This window comes from Eucalyptus grandis, chromosome 8 (genome assembly GCF_016545825.1).
Source record: "Eucalyptus grandis isolate ANBG69807.140 chromosome 8, ASM1654582v1, whole genome shotgun sequence".
NCBI lineage: Eukaryota > Viridiplantae > Streptophyta > Magnoliopsida > Myrtales > Myrtaceae > Eucalyptus > Eucalyptus grandis.
In genome coordinates, this window is record NC_052619.1 from 52553052 (window position 1) to 52580049 (window position 26998).

The window sequence follows — 26998 nt, forward strand, 5'->3', positions numbered from 1 at the left end:
GAGAAAAGAGAGGTACACTATTTGTATTGGAAAATCAAACGAACAACCGTTACAATTTATTTGGTTAAGACTTGCAAAGAACACATCGCCACATTGTCAAATGACTAAACCACAAATACTTATGTTAAAGAGCAAAGATCGAAAGTATGACCCACGACACACCAACTGATCGCTTCCCTTACGATTGATTCACCGCACGACATTGTTTTCTAATCTCACCGGCAGTTCCCGTGAGCACCTCGATGGCCCCCATTTTCTTCATTGACTTGCCAAACTCGGAGAAGAATGCGTCTGGCGACCGGAGGTGCTGCACTACCTTGGCTGCACCTTGGTTTGTCAAGAGAGCGGCATCGGATTGGAACAATCCCTCATTTTCTATGAGAATATCGAAGTAATGGCTATCGAAGGAAAGTGAGCTTTGCGGATCCATTTCCACCGTTGTAGCCAGGTTGGCCGGGTTAGGGCACTGTGTCCGGAGGGATGCAGCGTAGGTGGCGTTCAGAGAAGGGTCAGCGTCTCCTTTCCCCGTGAAGTTGTAGAGCCTCCTGGAAAATGTGCCGCAATGAGCAACTCCAATGGTATGTGCACCTGGTGAAGGAGCAAAGATGTAGATGATTTCATTGTACATTGTGAAATGTCTAACTCAATGCAGTATGTCAGTTTTGTACTTTAATTAGCTTCGATGTTAATTTGAAGATCCAAATGTAAGTGTGGAAATCTTAATTCAACCATCCGAAAAAGGACATGATCACGTCGGCTTACCAGAGAGAACAACGAGATCGTTCACATTGAGGCCTTTCTTGGAGAAAATTTGTGCAAGAGTACTAAAGTCCGCGAAAGGAGATGGAAGGTTCCCAGGGATGTTGGATGCTAACGAAATGTTGCCGTCTCTTCTTCCCATCAACACATCCCACATCGGCTTCTTAAACTGCAATTTACGCCATCATATTCAAATGACAAACCTTATATTTTGACCATTTTCAGTGAAGAAATTAATGATTTTAGACAATCAATTAGGCAGGTTTTCTTACAGGGAAAGAGACCGCATCACGAGCGGCAAGCGAAAGAACGTCGGTACAAGAGACAGTGTTGGGGCAAGCTTGCTCAACTTGTTTCTTGATGTCATCGATAACATCAAAACCAGCCAAAGTGAGATTTGGTAGTGCGTTCTTCTCAGACTGGTTTGTTCCCACAGGATCCAGCAGTACGGATCCATCACATCCCTAAAAATGAATTATTCCAGAATTTCGTCAACCTTGGTGTGATTGAGAGACATTAGATGCAACTATTTCTCTAATAATGTCAAATGCAAAGTCATACGTCTTAAGCCCTAACTCATCACATGGAGAGTTGAGCTCGCTAAGTTCAAACGTATATGATGTGAAGCATGAACCATGCAGAACGGTTGAGATATGTTCCCTATATTCCCTGCCTACTGTCTCAACAAGCAACGATGATTATTGGCATAACAATGACTTAAACTTTTAGATAGGTTGACAGGAATCTCAAGTCACACACTATAAAGAAGAAAGGTCGGCAACTTTTATTGTAGATAGTAGTTACTCTTCACATGTTTCGATCAGGGAATCTACTTTGGGGATATATAGGAATTTGTTACCCGGACAAAGCAGTCGTGATAGTGCACTCTGAGAAGCTTAGCACCCAGAGTAGGGTCAGCTTGGGCCTTGCTCCAAGTGATGTCCCTCACAAGCTTCTCAGCTTGAGGGCAACTCTTCTTGTAGAAGTTCTTCCTCAATCCACCATCATCATCTGCATTACACGCTAGGACCAAGAGAAGAGTCAGTGACAAAACCAAATGACCTTTCCCAGCATTCATTCTTCTTTTGGGAGGATGATGAAGATGTAGGCTATTGAATTAGGGAAGGAACTGCGAGGGGACGAAGGAAAAGGGATTGAGCACGAGGTGAAAGAGCTCAGATGGGTATTGCTTTTTATAGGCGGAATGTATATCCCACTTGGTTGCATGACAGAGAATTAAGAAATCCTCGAAACACGCAAATGTATTGATATGTAACATCAAGTTGTACTTGTCCCTTTGAACTTAGCTTGTGGGTCTTGTTCAAAGTTCTCTCTCCCCGATGCGATCGGACGACGGCATTAGTTTAATGCATCCGGCTCCTTCCTAGGATATGTTCTGACACAAGATGAACGGTGACTGTTCTAATAATAACGAGGGAAGATGACCATTTCGTGAGCGAAGTTGGGACGAAGCTTCATATGGCTCTAACATGCTGTGTGGTCAACAATTTTAAAGAAGCTAGAATTCGGATCTGGGTACGATTCTTATAAATGCACACGTTTCTTCTCCTAGAAACATCGTCAACTTATGAAGTTATTTTGACGAGCACTATGTTCAATCAACCGACGTGTGTTTTAAGTAAATGTCTTCATGATTGAAGAGTCATTTTCTTTACATTAAAATGCATACCCACATAACGCGTGTGTTCATCTAGTGAGCATTGGCGGTGGATAATAAATTGGAAGTGTAAATTGTAAAATGATAATGGGTATCAAGTTATTTGCTAGAATTCACTATTTTTTGTCATAATTCTCACGGATTACCCTGCACAGAATTTTGTGATTCAAGCCATCTGGAAATTGTGATCCCTCAATCGGGAAATTAGGTTCCCATTGAAGATTGAGAAAAATACGACTTAAAAGAGAATGCTCGTGTTCATTAAAAGGCTAGTTTAATGTGCAAAAAGGTATGTGGTCTTCAGCATCAATTATCATATACTAGACCATGGACAATTCTATTCTAGTTAAAGATACGCCATTTACAAAAAAACGCTTGGTAATATATATCTTTTCCTATGAACCTCTCTAAACATTATCTTACGGTAACCACACGCTCCGTACGTATTTTTAAAATAGTCAATATATAACTAATGGATTAAACCTAAGAGGCCAATAATGGAACCCCCTCAAGTTTAAGTCCTCCGAGGGATGTGCATTAACCTCGACAAAAGCATAGATGAGTGGAGGATACCTTCAAAGTTTGAAATGTGCCATGAAGGCAAACTAGTTAGGATTATATTATGGGGGATGGCTGAATAAACTTAGCAAGAATCAATCAAAGCCTGCCTTAAAGCTTCGTAAATAAATAAATAAAAAGAAGACTTGAGGCTTTAGTGCTCACGTCTAACTGTAATACGCAAAGGAGAGGACGGTACGCGGCGCCACGATTCCCGGCTTGCCTCTTTCGAAAGTCAGAAGTTCATCGGGTCAATCTCAATCTCTCAAATTGCCTTCGACTTTCTCAGGTTGAAGATATGCATGACACTCCCCTTTTCGTTGTCCTTTATGCATATCCAATGGGCAATCGAAATGAATAATTTGAAAATTATTTTTTTTAAAATAATTATTTGTATTACTTAAGAAAATGAAGAATGAAAAATATTTTCATGATGATAATGAAATATATTTCATAAATTAATTATATTTTTTAAATCATTCATTTTTTTATAAAATAAATGGAGCTATGAAGTGGCACTTCATTCCTTTCGTATCAATGCTCCAAAGTCAAAACATATTTTCTGAAGTGTTGCCATAATTGTCAAACGTTAGTAAAACGTCGTAAAAGGAGAAAATGATGGTATGCAAAGATGCTCATCGTAAAGAGTTCTGCATTGACTCCGAAAAATAATTGTTTGAGCTCCTGATTGGACTGGAGCTACGTATATCTTGTGGGGCTGTGATTGGTTATCATAAAGTCGAAATCTATATGAAAGTAAAGCTTGAAAGATTTCATTATGTATGATATATCAAATCATCATGTATAGGGAACAAAGAACCAAACGTTATTAAGATATAGATCGTAGAAGTTACTCCCTCGCCGGATGTTAATCTTGCATTCGAGTCTCGCTGCCATTAAACTTCTATGCTAAAAAAGCAAAATAAACAAACATGAGAATCATCGATGATTTTTTTAATTTTCTTTTTGGGAAAAATATTACGTGCCTGCCAAAAGAGTAATCACCAACATGCCATACTGTAAAAAAGTACCACCGTCAGCCCTTCTCCGATGATGGATTTTGCCAACATGAATTTGATGCCGTTAAAAATTATTGACGTAGATCTTATCGGAAGGACAAATAGTGTAACTTTTTAAGAAGCACGTGAATAATTCTAGCAAATGACAAAAGAAAAATTATCCAAAAAGTCCTAAACTTATTGCATTTTTACTAATTTAATCATAAACATTTTCACTTCTTACCGATTGAGTCCATCTAGCCAATTTGACATTGGCGATACCACATAGAATCACGGGTGCTAACGTTGACAATTTTTAATAATATTTTAATATTTTTTTGATTTTTTTAATTTTTCTGTTTTTTTTTTTTTCTTTTTGGCTTTCTTCTTTTTCCTTTTCGATGGCTTGCCAACCACCGACCATGCCTAGCCAGCTGGCCTTGCTTACCACAAGCGAGGCCCGACTAGGCAAGGGCGAGCCCTAGAGAGGGAAGCCCTCGCCTAGACCAGGGTAGCCTCACCTAGCATTGATTGAGTAATGGCGATGTTAGGTGAGGCCGCCCTAGCCTAGGCAAGGCTGACACTCACTTATGCCATGCCTTGGTGGGCGAGGCTCCCCCTCACCAAGCCTCGCTCGGGCCGGGCCTCGCTTGTGGAGGGCTAGACCAATCGCCAGCCGTGGTTGGTGGCTAACCGTCACTGTGGCTAGTGGTCATCCACCAAAAAAGAAAAGGAAGAAAAAAAAAATACAATTTCAAAAAATATTAAAATATTATTAAAAATTGTCTATGTTAATGCCGGTAGTTCTATGTGACATTGCCATCATCCATGTTAGCATTTTCTAGCCAAAATTGATCGATAGACTTAATTGGTAAAAAGAAAAAATGTTTATAATTGAATTAGCAAAATCAAAATGTCTAAGTGAATTAGTAAAAGTGTAATAGGGTTAGGACTTTTTGGACAATTTTCCCTCAAAGGAGCCACCAATCCTTTTCTTTTTCTTCTAAATACCAAGTTGATTGTATCGACTTTTGGATTGTACTTTTATTCCTTTTGTATATATGTATGCCTAAGTCAATCCGTGCCTTGGACAAATATTTGTACGCGGTGCTTGACTCTATCTCCTATTCAAACTCAAAAGAGGATGATGATGGAGTAGCGCTCGATCATATCTTCTTTAGCCAAATCTTGGATGGTCAAAACCAAAAAAAAACCGTCGTTGACTTTTGCAATTCTACGAGGAAAACCAGTTTATGAGAGGTTTCGTAGCGCATTTCGAGCGAACAGACACATGATGGGGGAAAGCACACATTATTATTCCAAGTGTCGGATAATATAACAACATACGACCTCTCAAGTTCTGGCTTCTTGGCTGGATTTGGGAAAGCTTAATTCACAAGCTATTTTTTGTTTATTAGATAGAGACGAATCCCTCGAGATCTTGCCTTTCATTAGAATGAAATTTTCAAAATATGGAAAACAAAGGAATGCATCTACTGAATCTTCGTGCATTAAACCGCGTTTTTGTTTTTAGTTTCTGAGATGTGGGACAGGTGGATTTGAGAATGATTTGATTCTGTCTGGTTTAGACTATTGGTTTGCAATGTAATTGATTGATTGCCACCCTTACATGATAGAAACTGCACTCTCTTATGCTTGTTCGATAAACGTGGGGGTTTCTTGAACTTGTTACGTTTCAGCAGTTCGGTTTTACCATTTAGAGCTAGAAATTGTACAAACAGATGGGAAATATATATATGTATGTATGTATGTATATAAAGACACACACACGTAGGCGCATGTATGTATGTATATAAAGACACACATATGTAGGCGCATAAGCACTTTTATGAATGTAATTGATCAAATTTTTATATATTTTATAAAAAATTTATATGTTTTCAGTCGAGAAACAAGAGCACAGTTTATTAAATCCATAGTAATTGATGTAGAAAAGCATAAGTGAAATGTTTATTTACTTTTATATTGACCATTTTGATTGACTTAACCTGTTAGGCTTAATTTGCTAGTAGTCCATAGCATGTGTGGGAGAGAGCGTATGTAACTTCATTACAAACATTTATATGAAGTGCGCGTTTGATTTGGGGAAAACTTCAGGATAAAAGATATTGTTTTCCAAAAAATCCGATTTCAGGTCAATAGATTACGGAATTCATTTTCTTAACTTTAAACATACATATATTCTTCAATTGTAAATAGTTATCCGATAGTTGATCATTTCAGCAAACCAAACATATGAAAGTCCAAAACACATATTGGTGGAAAATTCTCGCTTAATAAATGCACGTGAGATTATACCTCAATTACACAATAAATCCACCATATCAAGCTCAAAACATTCATAATCTCAATAGCTCTACCGACATAGCCTCCTTATTTTAGAGACCAAATGCCCACCAAATAAAAGAAAACCAAAACAACGAACGACTTTTGAAAATTCTTTAATTAACAACCCTGCAATTCTTTCTTATTTCTCCTTCATCATCAGTTAAAACTGCAATGGTGTCCATCTTCTTCATTGAATATCTGGTAAATCCAAGCAAAATTGGCCGCGCGCTTGTCCGTGAGCAGCGTCGCGTCGGACTTGAATAGGCCTTGGTTTTGGGAGAGAGCTACAAAGTAGTGGCTATCGAACGAGGAGGAACTGTTGGGGTCCATCCCGACAGTGTTGCAAGGGCTCGAGCACTGAGCCTTCAGCATGGCGGCATTGCCATTGCCCCGATCGAGCGAGGAGTCGGTGTCATTGTTGGCGGTGAAGTTGAAGAGCCTCTTGGCGAACACCACACAATGCGCCCCTCTGATGGTGTGCGCACCCGAAACAAAGATCTCGTAATCAAATTAGCTGGAATGTCTTGCAAAATTGTTAAGATAGGAATTTGCAATGAATAGAACGATTAAAGAAACACATAAAAGTTAATGAATTTCAAACCTGAAAGGCAAACAAGATCAGGGACTCCCAGGCCATTATCGGCAAATTGTTGCCGAAGGGCGTTGAAATCGGAAGCAGGTGATGGAAGATTGTCCAAGGCTTCCGAAGCTAATGAAACTCTGCCGTCTCTCCGACCACTCAGTACCCCCACATTGCCTTTCCAAACTGCCCACATCATTTGAATTCATGTCACTATATGTTCACTACCTAGAAGGGACAATGAAGAGTTGCAAATTCCAAAATTTTAATTAACGGATAAGCCGAAGTTTCAGCTCGAGTAGTACCTGAAAGGAGACGGTGTCCTGGGCAGTGAGCGCAAGGATATCGGCACAGGAGACAGTGAGGGGGCATTCCACTTCGAGCTCATCCTTTATCTCGTTGATGACGTCGAATTCTTCAAGAGACCGGTTCGGAATGGCTTCCTTCTCGGCACTTGTTCCGTTAGTTGAGTCTAACAGCCGGAGAGGACTTCTAGCCCCCTCAATCGAGACAAGGAGGCCCGGGCCTAAAGAAAACCAGACTACCCGGCTGTCCGAACGTGGGCAAATGTTGCGAAACTTGACGAAAGGGTATGACCTTACCTTTGTTCCTCCCTCGTGATATCCGTGGCATGAGTGTGGCGTGCTCAAAATCAAGCTATGGGGGATCGAAGCTTGTTGAGGTTTTCAGCTTTTTCTTCCGCATCCCCGACCCCGAGTTCCGGGAAGATTTTGGAAGAAGGGCCTATAACGGTTGCAAGGGTTGCACTTGTTTTGCAACAATGGAAGCCGCTTCTAGAGTTGAAGAAGGAGAAGCAAACCACGGTGCCAGTGTGGATTCGCTTGAAGAACCTACCGCTTGACCTATGGACAGCCCCGGCAATTAGCGCCATCACGCACGGAGCAATCTCAAAGGATCTCTTTTGCAAGAGTTTGTGTGGAGCTTCAAGTAAACAAGCCGGTTCTATTCTCGTTGATGACGTCGAATTCTTCAAGAGACCGGTTCGGAATGGCTTCCTTCTCGGCGCTTGTTCCGTTAGTTGAGTCTAACAGCACTGACGCATCACAACCCTGCAAATATTTATCCCGTGGACAATAGATCATTTTGGTTAGACAAATAGGGCTATTTTGCTAGTCCATAGCAATATATGTCGAACTTTCGTTATTCGATGAGCAGGCGCATGAGAATAGAGATCAAGATATCGAAACAAACATCAAGCCACGTCGTTCTCCCTCGCGTTTTGAACCATAGGATTAAGTACTACGCACGAGTTAGGGTGACATAAGTTAGCCAGGAAGAGCTCACGCGACTTCACTTATCATCGTTTCCCACTTCTTCTGTAAATTCAACGACCCATTGCATTGCTGGATTGCACTCATGAGAACATGCGTTATGATCTTGTATGTACACAGACCCTAACAAAGCAGTCGTTGAAAATGCAGCCTCAGAAGCTTGGCTGGTAACGCAGGTTTGCTGCAACCTAAGTAGTACCGACACCGACACACGACACACGACACGACACGACACGACACGCCGACACGTCGTTTATCAAAAAACAAAAAATTCCAACACGTGAGGACACGTTGTATATTAAATATATATTTTTAATAAATTATCATTTTTATGATTATTTCAATCAAATTAATTTGAATCAAACTCATAAATAAATAAATAAAGCCTAGAATGAATATACACTAAAAACATTAATCCACAATTTATTAATATCATTCATTGTTTCAATTTGACAAATTCAACTCTATTTCAATAATTCATAAAACTTGGAGAAAAAACAAGCGATTCATATTCTGGACCCTCATGTTAGATATGTTGGAAGAGGAGAAAAAAAACTTAAAGGGTGAATTGTGTATCACAGAAAATGGGAGTCAGAAGAGAAGATAAGACTAAGTTTTTCTTCTTTCTCTATTTACTATTTTTATTATTGTGTTTTATTTTCACACACACACACACATATTGACCTCTCATTTATTGAATTTTTAACATTGACTTCGATATCAAAATCACTTGTCGAAAACTCATATGTCAGAATTCTGAGTGTCGAGAAAGTTGACCAGATGTCAGATTTTTCGACAAGTGTTGACCGAGTGTCTGAAAGTGTCCAAGACTGTTGGACACATGTCGAAGTGTCCGACACGACACTACACGAAAGTTCTTGGAGAATGTCGGTGCTTCATAGGCTGCAACTCTGCTCCAAGTGATGTTCCTCACGATCGTCTCAGCCCGCAGACAGCTCTCGTGGTAGAACATCATCTTGAGCTTGCCTCCATGGCAAACCCCATGATGAAGTGCTAGAAATGCAAGAGCTAATAAGAGAGAGTATCTGCCAATCAACATGTTCTCTATCGCACTTGATTCCCAAGACAAATAGAGAAATACCCAAGATGCAGTATGAGGCTATGAGCTTTTCATTTGGAGTTCTAAAGGCTCCTTTCTATAGGTCGATTAGAGCTTATGACCACCTGAAGTCTTGAAAGACTTTTCTGGTTGCCACGTCCATTCCATCAGGAAAAGAATTTTGTATTGGCGACTACTCTTCCTTGTTTTGCATAATTTTGATTAAACTAATTCGAGATGGCAGACAAAAAGCTAGGTGGATGCAGCCCAAAATACTGAAATCGACTTTTGATTCAATGAACACACGACGATAATGGATCCGACACCATAATAATTCCCTATCCATCCTCGCTTGCTGGTTCGAATTATGCATTTTTTGGGATTTTTAGTTGACCAATTTAGAATAAATGATAGGGAATTTATCTTTAAATGAAAAAAGGAACCATTGACTTACATGAGTACTTACTTGTATATATATGCATGCATGTATGTATGTATCAATCGGCAAAGTATGTTTGTGCAAGCTCATTCGACATATAGTCTCATTCTAGACATGATTCAAATAATCAATCCAGACACGGATTATAGTACGACATAACAAAGGTGCTTTGCCTACCTGTTGAATGCACGTTCTTCCACGTTTGTCATATTAAGGAAAAATTACCAGAAAAAAAAATTGTTTTAAATCTATTGTATGAATGCCAATTTAATTTTAAAACTTTTAATTTGGCTAATTTATTCCTCAATCTTTTGTCGATCTGCCAATATAGTTATTCTAAATAATTTTGATTGAAAATCGTTAATGTAATCACTGGCCATCTTGTATGACATGACCAGTGCTAATATTGATAATTTTTTCACCTTTTAAAAGTTTTCTAACTTTTTAAATTTTTTACTTTCCTTTTTTTTCTTTTTTCTTATTTCCCTTCACCAATCTACGGCCTTGGCAGTGGCCAAGATGCCCTTGCTAGCCCTTGTCTAACCTTGACCTTTTTAGGGCATCATGGTCCTTGCCCAAGCCCTTGTCAGCCACAACAAGGGCATCATGGCCCTTGCCAAATTGAGGTGAGGCCCACAATGCCCTCGCTATGGTTAATGAGGGTTGCTAGCCCCTGTAAAAAAGAATGATTTAGAAAAATTGCAAAAAATTCGTTTATGTCAGTGCCAACCAACATCGGCCATTTCACATAACACGACTGGTGTTCACATAATCAATTTCCAAGTCAGAATGACTATGGGCAAATTAATAAAAGGTTTAAGACTAAATTGATCAAATTATAAGATAAAAGATTGAATTGGCATCCTACATGACTTTTTTTACAATTATTCCATTATATATAGGTAGTTTGAGATGGTACATCCCTTATATCAATGTAATTATTATGTGACAGTAGTCTTAATATAGCAACATGGTCTAAGATAATGAGTTTAAGACCTATGAAAGATGTGCATTAACCTCAATAAAAGCCTAGATTAGTGGAGGATACCTTCAAAGTTTGAAATGTGCCATGAAGTCGAAATAGCTGCAGCCCAAGACTTCCGGCTCTGTCTTTATAAAGTCAAAAAGCTACATAAGATCAATCTCAATCTCTCGATAAAAGCATAGATTAGTGGAGGATACCTTCGAAGTTTGAAATGTGCCATATAGTCAAAATAGTTGCCGCCCAAGATTCCCGACTATGTCTTTAGGAAGTCAAAAAGTTACATCAGGTCAATCTCAATCTCTCTTTTAGGACCGCTGTCAATTGTTTTAAAATTTTAAGTTATAAGATAAAGGTATGATTTATTATTTAAATATTTCAATACTCCCCCTCTTGTTTAGTCTGATCTTTTTGTCTAATACTAAATAAAAAGTTTAATTGGGAAGTCAATGGGATTTAGAAAGATTTGACTTTGAAAAATTCATTTCAGATATCACATGAGAATTAGATAGAATTATTATCAATTCCTCTAAAAATTTAAATCATTAAATGAAGACATAATTTATTATTTAAATGTGATAATATTTTTAAATAACTTTTGACTTTCTTAAAGCTGAAGATATAACATGACACGGCGCTATTCTTTCATCGTCGTTTTGTACGCATCTGACATGTCATGTCCAATCGATACCTCCTGTGAGGCTTCATCCTTAAGAAGTGGCGCTCCCTTTCCTACGCAGTCCTCCAGAGTCAAGGCATTTTCCCGAAGTGGTGCCAAAAGTCCTGGAACGTCAGTAGAGTATAGCGGAAGGAGAAAATGATGGTACGCAAAGATGCTTAGGTAAAGAGTTTAAAGCATCGACTCCAGATCCAAAATTGTTATAGCTACTAACTGGACCCGAGGTACGTAAGTCCCATGGGGCTAAGATTGGCCATCGCGAAATTGAAATTGTGTATGAACGCGGAGCTCATAGCATTTTGTGTTTGTGTGTAAGCGGACCTATCCAAAAAAAAAAAAAAAAAATACACCACGTACAGAAAGAGCCTAACATTATTTCGGTTTCAATCGTAGAAGTTACTCTCTCTCGCCAGATGTTAGTCTTGCGCTCAAGTCTCGTTGCCATTGAACTCCTATGTTACCTAATCGAAATATAAGGGAAATGAGAAGCATAGGTGATTTTTTTTTCTTTTTTGTGTAAAGATTTTTTTCGTTGCCTATCGAATAAGAATAATCACCCATTTTCTCAAGAGTAATGATTTGGTGACGATCTTTAATTTATTGTGAGAAAAACAGTTTATTTTAAATCATAAAAAATTAAATAAAAATAATTATAAATTATTGTAAGCGCACTCATTCAAGAATTTGTGACTTACAACAAACTATTATTATGATAATAACCTAAAATCTATCATATTAGCAAGGCTCTAGAAATGAGTGATCTCGCCATTCTCTATCATATTCAAAGCTATTATATTCTTTTTTATCCTCGAAATGGTCGATGTACTTTTACAAAAGTTTCACCCGTCAATCCTTCGGTGCATTATTCTGAGAACGGATTTTTGCCTTCATGAACTTGACGCCGTTGAAAAATTATTTACGTAGATCTTAACCAAAGGACGAACGGTATAATTGTTTAAAAAAGTACGTCGATGGTTCTGGATAAAGGTGGGGCAACGATTGTACTCGCACTCTTTTTGTATTTGTACGCGGTGCTCGACTCTCTCTCCTATTCAAACTCGAGAGGGGCTCGAGTAGAGCTTGACTCTACCTACTTTTGCCAAATCTTGAATTGGTTGAAACCAATGTCGCTATGATGTAGAAGAAGCTGGATCTAGACATGCACTGCCAATTGGAAACATTGTAATTATTGGAGAAATTTTTTTCAGAATATACTCATCACTGACAAAGACAGAAATTCCAGTAATTGGCTGCTGATTTTATTTAACAAATCCATTCTTGTGGAATGAATACGTGCTTAATTTTGCCAGTATTTCATTGATCCTCCTTATTTTCTGTATTTGGCTTTATTTTTCATTATTTACATTCTATTTGACTTTGCTTTGTTTTGAAGACTATGTACATCTGTATTCTTTCCTTTTGAGTAATGAATATAATTTTTTACTAACTTTGCAACTCTGCGAGGAAACGGTACGAGGCTTCATAGCGCATCTCGAAGGAGCAGGCATGTGATGGGAGGAAGCAGGCGGTTATCAATCCCAAAGTGTCGGATCATACCACAACACACGACCTCTCAAATTCCTGGCTTCTTGGGTGGACTTGGGAAAGCTTAATTCTCAAGCTCATTTTTATTTTTTTGTTTATTAAGATAGAGACGAATCCCTCGAGATCCCGCCTTTCGCTACCCTGAAATTTTCATGAAGATGGAAGATAAAGGAATGCATCTGTTGAATCTTCGTCCACCGAAACCACGACCTGTCATGTCTTGCTTTGGTTTCTAAGATGTAGGACATGTGGATTTGAGAATGATTTGATTCTGCCTGGTTTCGAATATTCTGGTTTGCAGAGTCAGATAGATTAGTCGTCGCGCTTTACATTATAGAAGAAGCTGCATTCTCTTATTTCTATTCGATAATCGTGAAGGGTTTCCTTTAACTTAGTACTTGGAATTCGTAACGTTTCCGCAGCTCGGGTTTATCATTTAAGCTGGTATTCTGCAAACAGATTGGAAATACACACACACACATATAAGGCCAGAGCTTATTTTATTTCTACCTCTTTAGATATAGGAGTGTAAATTCATCAACTTTTCACATGCTTTTTATCAATTTTTTTATATATAATCACTCAAGAAACGAAAGCAAATGTTTCCATGAACTTCCACAGAGAGAGAGAACGACGACCTCATCGATGAAAACAGAGCGCTGCGGCTTAGTCGGTGGCTCGACAAGATGGTGAGGCGGAGCAGCTGCTCGATTTTTCTTTCTTTATTTTACTTACCAAAAAAAAAATTCATTTATTACCAATACGAACGTAAGACAAAGCGATGATATGGGTATGGCACAGACTTTGTAGAAAGCAATTGAGATTCACTCTATTATAAAAATCTCGTTAACTAAACTTAATTTACCCTTGATGTCATGGTATTACATCACCCCAAAATAACATGTTAAAAAACCCTAACATATATTTTAAATTAAGTTGGCTTCAAGAACCTCTCTGGCCTAATTTAATTGAGTTGACTACCTGGAAAGTTTATTAAACTCAGAGTAATTGATGTAGATAAACATAAATACAATATCTGTTTACTTTTTCATTATTGTCATCATTTTAATTGACTTGTCCTTTTAGGCTAAACTTGATAATAGTTCATAGTATGTGTGCTAGATAGTGTATGTAATTTCATTACTAAGGAAAAACAATTTATTTGAAATTATACCCCAAGTATACAATATATCCACCATATCAAACTCATACATTCATTATCTCAATAGATTATTAACAACATAACCTCCTTATTCTAGGGAACACAAATAAAAGAAAACCAAAACAACCAACGACGGTTTGAGAGATCTTTAATTAACAGCCCTGCAATTCTTTCTAATTTATCCTCCATCATTAGTTAAAACTGCAATAGCGCCCATCTTCTTCATGGAGTGACCAAACTAAGCCAAGAAGACATTGAACTTTCGGTAAATCCAAGCAAAATTGGCCGCGCGCTTGTCCATGAGCAGCGTCACGTCGGACGTGAGCAGGCCTTGGTTTCGGAAGAGAACGACGAAGTAGTGGCTATCAAATGAGGAGGAACTGTTGGGATCCAACCCGACAGTGTTGGGAGGGCTTGAGCACTGAGCCTTTAGCGTGGCGGTTAGCCCGGATCAAGCGAGGTGTCATTGTTGCCGGTGAAGTTGAAGAGCCTCTTGGCAAACACCACGCAATGCGCCACTCCAATGGTGTGTGCAACTGAAACAAAGATCTTGTGATCAAATTGGCTGGAATATCTAATAAAATTGTTTGGATAGGATTTGTAATGAATAGAAACGATAGAGATTTTCCACATTTGTATATATAAATACATATAAGTTAGTGAATTTCAAACCTGAAAGGGCAACAAGATCAGGGACTCCCTGGCCATTATCAGCAAACTGTTGCTGAAGGGTGTTGAAATCAGAAGCAGGTGATGGAAGGTTGTCCAAGGCTTCCGAAGCTAATGAAACTCTCCCATCTCTCCTCCTAGTCAGTCCCTACATTGCCCTTCCGAAGTGCGCTCGTCATTCTCATTCATGTCACTATATGTTCACTACTTAGAAGGGGCAATGGAGAGTCGCAAATTCCAACTTTTCAATTCATGGAAGAGCCGAAGCGTAAGTTCTTAATTAGTAACTGAAAGGAAACGCCATCTCGAGCGGCAACCACAAGGATATTGGCGCAGGAGACGGTGAGGGGACATTCCGCTTCGAGCTCTGCTTTTATCTCGTCGATGACATCAAGTCCTTCTAGAGACCGGTTGGGAATGGTGTCCTTTTCAGCACTCGTCCCTTTTTTTTTTTTTTTTTGATAAGAGGTAAAAAATATATAGAGGAAAGGCCAAATGTACAAAAGGTCACGACATCGAAAACATACACTCAAGATGAGAGGACATAATGAGTGGACAATAAGAGATCATTTTGGTTTGACAAATAGAGGTTCCAATTATTTTTCCCGCATACGCATCTTTATCTACAGCCATTTTGCTAGTCCATCGCAATATATGTCAAACTTTCATGATTCGATGAGCAGGTGCATGAGATATCGAAGTAAACATTAAGCCGTGACATTCTTCTCAGGTTTTGAACTATTGGATAGTTGCTTATGACTTGCGTGAAGTACTACGCATGAGTTAGGGTGACATAAGTTAGCCAGGAAGACCTCACGCGAGTTCACTCGTCATCTTTTCCCACTTCCTCTGTAAATTCTACGAAGCATCGTCCTACTAAATTGCGCTCGTGAGAACATGCATTATGATCTTGTATGTGCGCGTACCCTAACGAAGCAGTCGCGGAACTGCAGCCTCAGAATCTTAGCTGGTAGTGCAGGGTTAGCTGCCACTCTGCTCCACGTGATGTTCCTCACGATCGCCTCAGCCCGTGGACAGCTCTCGCGATAAAACGTCATCTTGAGCTCACTTCCATGACAAACCCCATGATGAAGTGCGAGAAATGCAAGAGCTAACGAGAGAGAAAAACTGCAAGTCCTCGTATTCTCACCATCTCTCTTGATTTCTGAGACAACTAGAGAAATACCCAACATATGGTATGAGGCTATGAGCTTATGGCCTTCTTGAGACCACCTGAAGTCTCGGAAGACATGCCTTCCAGTTGTCACGTCCATTCCATTAGGAAAATAATTTTGTATTAGCGACTAATCTTCCTTGTTTTGCATGTTGTAATTATGGTTATAATTATGGTTAATGGATCAACGGAAGCCAATAAATTAAGATACGTTTTTTCTGTTCACGTATCTCTTTTTGGATTCATGAATTTCCTATACTTTTATGTTAACGTATCTATTGAATTCATGAATTTCTTAGATTCATGTATCGTTTAGTTAATGTATTTATTGAGTTCATGAATCTCTTGAATTCATGTATCTTTGGATACATGAATCTCTTGGATTCATGTATCTCTTTATTCATGAATCCCGTGGATACACGCGTCTATTTAATTCATGTATCTCTTTAGTACATGAACTAAAAAGCTCTATAAATAGATATGAGCATAGAGCTTCATAAGAGGGTTTTTGGTTTTCCCGATTCGATTCCAAAAAGAGCTTTGATGTCCTTTCTACTCTTCTGTTTTTCCTGAGTGTGCTAGTTCAATTGAACGGTTCGACGAGTCCTGTTTGCATAGTGCTAATCCAAACAGGTTCGAGGTGTTGTATCTTGGGAGGCATAGTTCGTGAATTTGCGGGGCACCATTGGCAGGAACTAATCGCCTTAAGGAGATTCGGTTATCCGTACCTCACCTCCAATTTTATGTTATTTTTTAATGATATTTTATTTTATTCTTCTCCAAGAGTTGTAAGTTTACATAAAAAGAAGAATATTATATAGCTGTTATCGTCTTCTTTACATTGATGTTCTGATTACAACAAATAGTGTGTATTCTCTAGATTAATTTCCAACAATCTTAAGGCGATTAGATCACTCACTATTTGTTGTTCTTGTCAGATTATTGAGATGGTTGAAAACAATCAAGTGCCATTCAATGTCCATAATGTTTCAGGAGACGTTCCTATGGTCGATTTGACCGTTGCTATGGAAGATGTTCAACCCTCAGGGTTTGAATTTGTAGTACCCAATGCTACGGGCCCTTGGGCTAACACCAATTTTGGTGGTGCGGGTACAAGTCATACGACTGGTATGCCCGGGACTGTTTTTCAGAACAGTACAAGCCAAATGGCTTTTGGCTCTATTTGTGGAGGGATGGTTCACGAACCTTGCCTACTGTGATGGCAACACCTCCAGTTACAGCTAATGAGAGATTGTCTGCTATGGTGATGTCCGAAGCATCTCTAGTGTCGAACACTAATGGCTGGTGGCTAGACACGGGTGCCACAAATCACATTTGTGCAGATAAACACATGTTCTCATCTTATGAGAAGGCTGAAGAAGATGAGAAGCTTTATATGGCTAACTCTGCATCAGCAAAGATTGCCGGAAGAGGAAAGGTGATCCTGAAGTTTACATCTGGCAAGGAGGTCGCCTTGTTGAATGTGCTGCATGTATCGGAGATTCGGAAAAATCTAATTTCTTGCCCTATACTTGTCAAGAAAGGTTTCAAAGTTGTATTTGAATCTGACAAGTTTGTACTTTCAAAAGGAGGGATGTATGTGGGGAAATGGTACTTGTGTAATGACTTGTTTAAGGCCAATGTGGTTGTCATTGATGTAAACTCAAAGTATGTGTACCCAAAGACTATTAATAAAAAAAAGTCTTCAGTTTACACTGTTGTGTCTCCTTTTCTATGGCATGGTAGATTAGGACATGTAAACTATGGTACAATGAAGAGAATAGCAAACTTGGGGTTAATTCCAAGATTTGAGTTAGATGCCCGTTACAAGTGTGAGACTTGTGTTGAGGCCAAGTTTGCCAAGAAACCTTTCAAATCCATTGAAAGAACGAGTGAACCTCTACAATTAATCCATAGTGATCTATGTGATTTAAAGTTTGTAGAAAGTAGAGGTGGAAAGAAGTACTTCATCACATTTGTGGATGATTGTACTAGATTTTGCTATGTCTATTTCTAACTAGCAAATATGAGACTATGAGCATATTTGTCAAGTATAAAAAATGAAGTTGAAAACCAACTTGATAAACGAATCAAAGTGCTTAGGTCGATAGAGGAGGAGAATACAGTTCAATCAATTTGAAAGACTTTTGTGCTAGTTTTGGAATAATTCTCCAAACGACTGCACCTTATACTTCACAACAAAATGGAGTTATTGAACGATTGAACATGACACTAAAGGAGATGGCTAACGCCATGCTTTTGAGTTCAGGTTTACCTCAGAACTTGTGGGGGGAGGCAGTTTTAACTGCAAATTTTATTCTTAATAAAATGCCCCACAAAAGGCTAGGTAAAACTCCATATGAGTTATGGAATGAAAAGTTGTAATCCTACAATTTTCTTAAAGTGTGGGGGTGCATAATGTGATTTATAACGGTAAGTCTAGACACATTCGTCGTAGACATAATACCGTAAGGCAGTTGCTCTCAAATGGAATCATTTCTTTAGACTTTGTAAAGTCAAAGGAAAATATTGTGGATCCGTTGACAAAAGGTTTGTCGACAGAGCAAATAAACTGCGCATCGAGGGGAATGGGTTTAAGAGCCTTAACCCAATAAAGAGATTCCAGGGTGGAAACCTAACCTATGCGATTGGAGATCCCATGGACTAGGTTCAATAGGACAACGCAAATTTTGGAAACTCTAGTGTGAGCACTGTCTCCCATTCCTATGATGCAACAGTGCTTTCCTACAGCGTTATCAAGGGTACGCTATGCGTTTAATGATTCCTATAACTTTGGATGTAACATCCAAGTAAGATATGGTAGGATATCTTTAATAGGAATGCACCTATATGCGTGGAGCTGGCCGACTCTATGAAAATCTTTAAAGGCTAGATTTTCTAAAGCACGCACGAATCCCGAGAGGTTCAGGGCTGAAAGAACGAACACAACCGAGAACCAATCTTGAATTGGAAATACTCCGTGTGAGGTTTATTGTCTAGGCTTACATAAACAACTGGCGATTCAAGGCTTAGTCCATCGACTAGTTAAGTAGGTCCGATAAGCTTTCACTAAAGAAGGTTCAAAGCGAAAGCTACCTATCTTGATGCGGTTTATTTCAACAGGCATGCTTAGATTCCTTCGAGTCAAAAATGTTTTGTTGATCCATTAATGTGGGGGATTGTTGTAATTATGGTTATAATTATGGTTAATGGATCAACGGAAGCCAATAAATTAAGATACGTTTTTTCTGTTCACGTATCTCTTTTTGGATTCATGAATTTCCTATACTTTTATGTTAACGTATCTATTGAATTCATGAATTTCTTAGATTCATGTATCGTTTAGTTAATGTATTTATTGAGTTCATGAATCTCTTGAATTCATGTATCTTTGGATACATGAATCTCTTGGATTCATGTATCTCTTTATTCATGAATCCCGTGGATACACGCGTCTATTTAATTCATGTATCTCTTTAGTACATGAACTAAAAAGCTCTATAAATAGATATGAGCATAGAGCTTCATAAGAGGGTTTTTGGTTTTCCCGATTCGATTCCAAAAAGAGCTTTGATGTCCTTTCTACTCTTCTGTTTTTCCTGAGTGTGCTAGTTCAATTGAACGGTTCGACGAGTCCTGTTTGCATAGTGCTAATCCAAACAGTTCGAGGTGTTGTATCTTGGGAGGCATAGTTCGTGAATCTGCGGGGCACCATTGGCAGGAACTAATCGCCTTAAGGAGATTCGGTTATCCGTACCTCACCTCCAATTTTATGTTATTTTTTAATGATATTTTATTTTATTCTTCTCCAAGAGTTGTAAGTTTACATAAAAAGAAGAATATTATATAGCTGTTATCGTCTTCTTTACATTGATGTTCTGATTACAACAAATAGTGTGTATTCTCTGGATTAATTTCCAACATTGCATAGTTTTGATTAAACTAATTAGAGATGGAAGACAAAATGTTGGGCGAATGCAGCCCAAAATGCTGAAATGGGCAGCTGATTCAACGAACACACGACGATAATGGATCCGGCACCATAATTTTTCCAGAATAAATGATAGAGAAATTACCTTTAAATGAATTAAGGAGCCATAGACTTACATGAGTGCTTTCTTGCATATTAGTAGTTTTCAAATATGTGTGTGTGTGTGTACATATTTGTATATATACATATATATGTATATATGTATGTGTGTGTGTATGTATCAATCGGTATAGTATGTTTGTGCAAGCTCATTCTACATATAGTTAATTTGGCTTAACTAATAAATCAATCTCAAAACTAATTGATAACTTACCTCTTTAAGAGAAGGCTCATTCTAGACATGATTCAAACGATCAATCCGACACTGATTATAGGACAACATAACTAAGGTGCATTGCCTACTTGTTAAATGCACATTCGTCCATGTCTATTATATCAAGGAAAAATTATCAAAAAAATTGTTAAACTTATTATACTAATGTCAACTCAGTTTTAAACATTTTAATTTAACCAATTTAATCCTGAACCCTTTGACAATTTATCAAGGTAGTCATTCCGATCAATTTTGACTAAAAATCTCTAAACGCCGACTGTCTTATGTGGAATGGTTGGTGCGGACATTGATAATTTTTTCACTTTTTTTTCCTTTTTCTTTTCTTTTATTTCTTATTTCCGTTTGTCAATGTAGAGCCTTAATGGTGGCTGGGACACTTTTGCTAGTCATCATTAGGCACAACAAGGGCGTTGTGGCCCTTGCCAAATTTAGGCGAGGCCAATGATGCACTCGCTATGGCTGACGAGGATTGCAAGCCCACTGTAAAAAAATTCAGAAAAATTACAAAAATTTGTCCATACCAGCACTAATCGATGCCCACCATGAACGGTCAACGTTCACGTTAGCAACTTCAAGCCAAAATTTGTCATAATGACTATATTCGTAAATTCTCAAAAGGTTTAAGACTAAATTGGCTTAATTGTGATTATGAAACCCACTTGGGGAGAGGGAGGGAGGGAGGGAGAGAGAGAAGGCCACTTGTTGTTACGTATTGACTCTTGAATGCTCTCTAAGTACTTGTATTGAATAGGATGCAATAGATATTTATAGTGTGACATCCTGAAATCCAGGTTTTGATTTCGATCAAAATAGTTGGGCATTTCATCGACGCATTTATAGTTCTTTTCCCTTAACTGATCACTCATGGGATAACTAATCTATCGTGAAACCGTTAAGGAATTTTAATATATTAGACTTGAGAATTCGACTAAGAAACGACTACTCGACCGTGCAAATCTATAAGAGATCATTACGACACAGTAAGATTGATTAGAATTCGAAGATAGGTTGACTCGACAAAGGTATGTGATTAAAGTGTGGGTGATTCCACCTAATTGCACAATTCTTGTCGATCGGCACTAGACCGATTTTTCTGTCGTTTTGATACCCCGTGTCTGTATTTGAAACCTTGAGATTTCTACGACAACCGAGATTCGTCAATATGTCGAAGATGTACTTTGTGGTTTGAGAATAATCAGCCACAGGTCAAATGCACAAAAATTTCCTAAAAGCTACCCGGTAGATTATGACGCACTAAATTTACGCCAAATTGAAATTAACCGTGAAATTGAACCCGAATTCAGAAATTGAGAGTTCTGTTGTGTCACAAATCATTTTTGGATCATGGACTCATCTTCGGAAGATTTTTCATGCAATTAGAGTTTTTCAGCAAATTAATCGAAGAATGGCTAATTTAGCTCGAGAAATTAGTAGGCCCGCTTTTGATCGTGCTTTGGGACTTAAGTTGGTTCTATGGACAAGTGAAGATGTGAATTGAAGTGTGGTGACGTTGGATTAATTCTATGGACTTCAATTTGGTTCAATTGGAAGAGAATCGAATGGAATTGAAGAATTTAAGGTACAAGATGTCATGCCACAGCGGAAAAAGAAATTGAAACAATTGGAATAAGGTTGTGGGAGATTGGAGATAGTGGAGTATGACATCATGTGATGTCATGGTGGTGGGCCATTTTTTTGGATTAAAGAAAGAGAAAAAGAAAAGAAATGGTCCCATCTTCCTTCTCTCTCCTCTCTCTCTCTCTCTCTCTCTCTCTCTCTCTCTCTCTCTCTCTGTCGGCACCTCCTCTCCATCTTCTTCTCCTTCTTCACACGCCCAGCAATAGAAGAAGGCGGGTGCAGTAGCCCACAGCTCCGTCTGTCGCCAGTTGCCGCCACCATTCGCACCGCCAGGCCGCTCGCCGCTCGCTCGCACCACCACCGTGCCACCGCCTCCTTCTTTCCTTCATTTTCGGTTCCTGCTTGAAGACCCAGCGGATCTGAGGACGTCGGAGCAGCCGACTAGCTGCTGAACCGCCGTCTCTCGCTGCCGCCCTCCGCCGTTCGCCACCGTGCTGCACGCCGTCGCCTCACCGCTACTCCTCACGTCTCGACCTCCCTCTCGCCCAGCTCACCATTCCAGCGAGCTATCCAACTCGTCCCAGTTGTTGTGGACCACCGCCGAAGCTCCTACCGCCACCGCCTAGGTCCGGTTCGGCCTCCTCCGTCCATCTAAGCCCTTGCATGCCTCAACCGGTGTCGGATCCGCCCCCAACTAGTAGCAAACAGAGAGGAGAAAAATGGGTGTGGCAGCAGCTTCGTGGCTCATTTTGGCCGGCTTCCCGACCCCGGAAGCTAGGCCCGCCTTGGAGTGAATCGATCCCCTCGGCGTCCCCGTCGATTTGAGCCGCTCAGTTCGTTAATCGGGTGAGTTTAACTCACTAATCCCTGCTTAATAGGTTAATCACGTTTAAGGGATGTTTAGATTATACTAAGTAGGTTTAGGTGATTAGATTAGTTTATTTAAATGTTAAGTGGATTAAGGGATGTGATTAGTTTAGTGGATAATTAATTAAGGCTAAGTAAATGTTTGGATTAAAGTAATCTTGTTTAAGCCTTAATTAATTATTTTGGATTAAATAATTATTTCGAATTTATATTATTATAATATTATTTTATTTAATTTAATTTTCGGAATAAATTTAATTATTTATTATTTTCCGGAAATTTTTATCGGGATAGTCGGTGATCTGGAATTTTATGCTGATTATCGTGGTGCAGTCTGTTTAGTCCTTTGAGCGTTAATTTGTGCTGAATCGAATTAATGTGAATTTAGAGTTTATTCCCAAATTATTTGATTTTGGTTATTAATGGAAAAATAACCGGGCGTCAGTTTACAGCGCCAAAAATATGTATTGGGCTGTTGAAATTGGTGGGATATTTGTAAGTGAAATTATTATTGTTATATTTTGGCTAAGACCAACCGTGTACCCACACGCGGCTATTTATCGTGAATGATAATAATAAAAAAAAATGATGAATTGACTATATAGTTGGAGTGGTATACTATATCGGCCTACGGGCGATCTGTCAGCTTTGGGTGAGCAGTATACCAGTATATTATATCAGCCTACGAGCGATATATCAGCTTTGGGTGAGCAGTATACCATAATATCAGCTTTTAGCGAGCATGTATAGTATACTAAATTGGCCTGGGGGTCCTAATCTATCAGCTTTGGGCGAGCATATATAGTATACTGGAATTGGCCTATGGGCCCTAATCTATAAGCTTTTGGCGAGCATATACATAATATACTATATCTATCAACTTTGGGTGAGCAATCCTAAACTATGGTCGGACTTTATAGATAGTATTGAATGTACCGATTAGGAAAAGGTCATGTAATCGATTAAGTCGATTGATCGCTAAGTCGATTTGTTTGGTAGAATGTGATTGATTGCTGTAGTTATCAATATTATTGATTGAACTGATGTGCAGGAAAGAACTGATGCCAAGGTAAGCCCTTTAATCTGTGTTGTGCTTAGGCAGCCCTTATGGCGTATTGGCTTCCTAATCAGGTCTTAGTGGGGTAGAACTTGCTGAGACATAGTCTCATCCCGGTTTGGGGAAAATATTTCAGGTCCCTAGATGACGATCGTGGAAGACTGGAAGTCCTAGAGTTCGAAAGGTGGAGGCTGAAAAATCGGCAAATGGGTCTGACTAGTGGATGTTAAGACAGTCCCATTTTTTATAAGCCGTCAATTTTGTAAACAGCCTAAGTTTGTAATTAACCAGTTTGTCTATAAAGACTCGTCTTGGTTTGAAAAATATTATCCTACTTTTCTATCCCATTGTTTGATTGTTTGGGGATTTTATTAAGCTTCCGCATGCGTATATAAAAGAATGGGTCGGCGACCTTCCTGGGACGTCGCAAATAAATCGACCAGTTAAGGGATGGACGTGTGCCTGAGGATCGGGGTGTGACATATAGTATTTTGAGTAGAGTCATATTGTCTAAAACTTACAAACTATTTGTAATGCAAATGCATACATAATTGTTAACCATCTTGATAATCATGGCATTATCTTGTTAGGAACACGAATTGTTGAAAAGAAAGTAAAGAGAAGAAAACAAGGGAGTTTTTAGATGGAATAAAATCCCTTCTGAATCTAAAAGGGACAAAATTACAGTACTACACAAGGCAATCTCTTCATTATCAGTTTTAGTTTACAAATTCCAAAGTTAAAATTACAAAAAAATATTGCCATAAATTATAGTAAGAGTCTAGAGCATACATAGTGATAATAAAAATTAATTGTATATCATTAACAGTAATACTCTTTTCTTTACTTTAATATGAAAATTAGATGTATGCGATTAACAGCAAAAAGCCTTTTTGCTTTAATACTATTTATCACACTCCATAACTCCATCATTATCTTTCCATAATTTCTCGATTGAATATGTGAGCAGTACGTCATCGGCATTGAATATGCATGTAAAAAGATATGAAATAAAATCGAAGGTCCATAAACTGGGCTATTTCATTGGCTATGTGCGAAGTAAAGAGAGTTTGTGATCTCAGAGAACAAAAGTCATAATACGATTTTTAAGAACACCAAAGAGCGTGAATGATTTTTCCTCTATAAATATAAAACAAGGACCCCAAAACATGGCACGCGCTATGTTTGGTGGCTCTTGTGAATTCATATTTGTAATGGGATATTTTAAAAAGTACAGAGATATTAGTACGCAAAATTAAAAGTGCAACTTAAAAAAAAAAAAAAAGTAAAATTCAAGAGAAATTATTGTGAAGAGTAAAGGGATCAATTTTACATGGGCCAATCTTCAAATCTATTCTCTTAAGATATTAATCATGAAAAGCTTCGTACAAGTACACATGTGACAAATTTATTTATAACTAATTTTTAGGTCGCAAAAAGTTCCAAATTGATACACATATGATAAGTTATGTTATAGCCTCAGAAAGCATCCTACTGATATACATTGACCTGCCAAATCAAATGTTGTTACTTGTTGTCTTTTAAGGGCGAAATCAGCTACAGATTCGAGTTCGAGGTCCTCCAACTGTGTTTGGCGGTGGTAGCCTCTGGATTGCGACTCGGCGGACGATTGAGTTGTGTTGGTTATCCCTTAACATTAGAGGATCTATATCCTTGGTTTTCTAATATTGAACCCAATCTGATGAGCACAAAATGCGTGACTCATACAAGCTTATTGAATTAATTTGATCATAGGAACTTGCTGCATTCGATGAAATCCATATTTATTAATTAGAAATCCGGTGGTTTATGAAATATCTTTAGGATTTATAGAAATTTTTAGCTTTATATCAATAGCATCTCTAATGAAGAAGACTTCAGCACTTTGGCAATCTCGATCTGGTGGGCGTGAACCCAAGTAGACGCACAAACGTGCTGATTCAAAAGCCCTAGTATTGATCGAGTAAAATAAACTATACGACTTTGCTCCTTGAGCACCTTAGTTTTTTGACATATCCACGACACTGATAAATATTATGTGCTGTGATCCTTTTTTTGGTGCAAAGTTTGACTCGAAATTCTAGGGGAGATTGATAAAAGATATTACAGGCTGCACAGGGAAAAAGCTTCCAATTCATGGGTAACCTATGGCCATGCAAGTTTCCCAGAAGACCTTGTTCTCCATAGCATTTATTTCCTCCTTACTCAAGTCCCCGCCACCACTTCCGCCGCCGCTGTCGACCCATGATTCTTCTTCATCATCCTCGTCCATCGAAATGTGTTCATCCTCTCGGTCGGACGCCCACACCATGGAGCTCCCCTAGCTTAGGTTGATTCAATTTGAAATCTCGAAATTTTCACGACCACCGAGAGTCACCAATGTGTCGAAGAGGTATGTTGGTTCGAAGAAAATCCACCACGGGTCAATTGCACAAAAAAATTCCTAAAAGCTACATGATAAGTTAGGTCACGCTAAAATCGCATATGATTGAAATTAACCGCAAATTTAAATTCGATTTCAGAAATTAAAAATCCTGTCATGTCACGAGTCATTCTAAGAATATTGACTCACATTTCGAGGAATTTCCGGCGAGTTCGAGATTTTTACGGAAAACCGGTCGGACAATTCGAAAACGAACAAAAATTCGAATTGATCAATTTGAAGGGAATTTTGGCATTTGGTGTGAGTGAGTTAGTGACGGGAATTTTGTGGGCTTTTTCCTTAACAAATCGGACCTCAATTAGAGAAGTTTGTTCAGAAAATCGGATTCCAAGAAAAGTGAAATAGAATTTCGGATTTTGGGGAAATTCGGAGATTTGAGGACCGTCTTATCTTGGCCTTCTTTTGAACTTCAAATTATGCAAGTTGGGGTCAAAATTGGCCTTGAATGACCAATTATTCTCGTTGCGAAGTTGAGTAAAAATATAATTTATTTAATTTAATTTTCTCCTTTCTCCCTTTAGTCTCACACCCCTTCACGCACGCCCTCCCCCTTCGGCTGCACATTTTTCCTTTTCTTTTCGGTCTCTCTTTCTCTCTCTCACTCGCACTCCCTCCCCCAAACCGACAGTCCCTGCACGTTGGTCTTCCTTTTTCCTTTGCTTTGCCCCTTTTTGACTTTGAGTCAATGCTTATCACTTTTATTTCCCTCTTTCTTGCCAATGTCGATCCTTTCCCCTCTCTGGCTGCATCTACCTTTTCTTTTATATTCCTTTATTTCCCTCTCGTTTGGTTGCTGTCCCACTG

At 38.7% G+C, this 26998-nt stretch overlaps 1 protein-coding gene across 1 annotated transcript; it reads right to left on the reverse strand.

The window, feature by feature from the left end:
- LOC104414959 lies at positions 1-26062 on the reverse strand. The gene is given in 11 exon segments (XM_010026191.3): positions 1-588; positions 763-928; positions 1032-1223; positions 1619-1876; positions 6468-6549; positions 6551-6617; positions 14286-14528; positions 14531-14617; positions 14754-14908; positions 15039-15192; positions 25897-26062. Coding segments are annotated over 11 exon segments (1980 nt in total). The 3' UTR covers positions 1-178.
- Between the last annotated feature and the right edge of the window lie 936 nt (positions 26063-26998).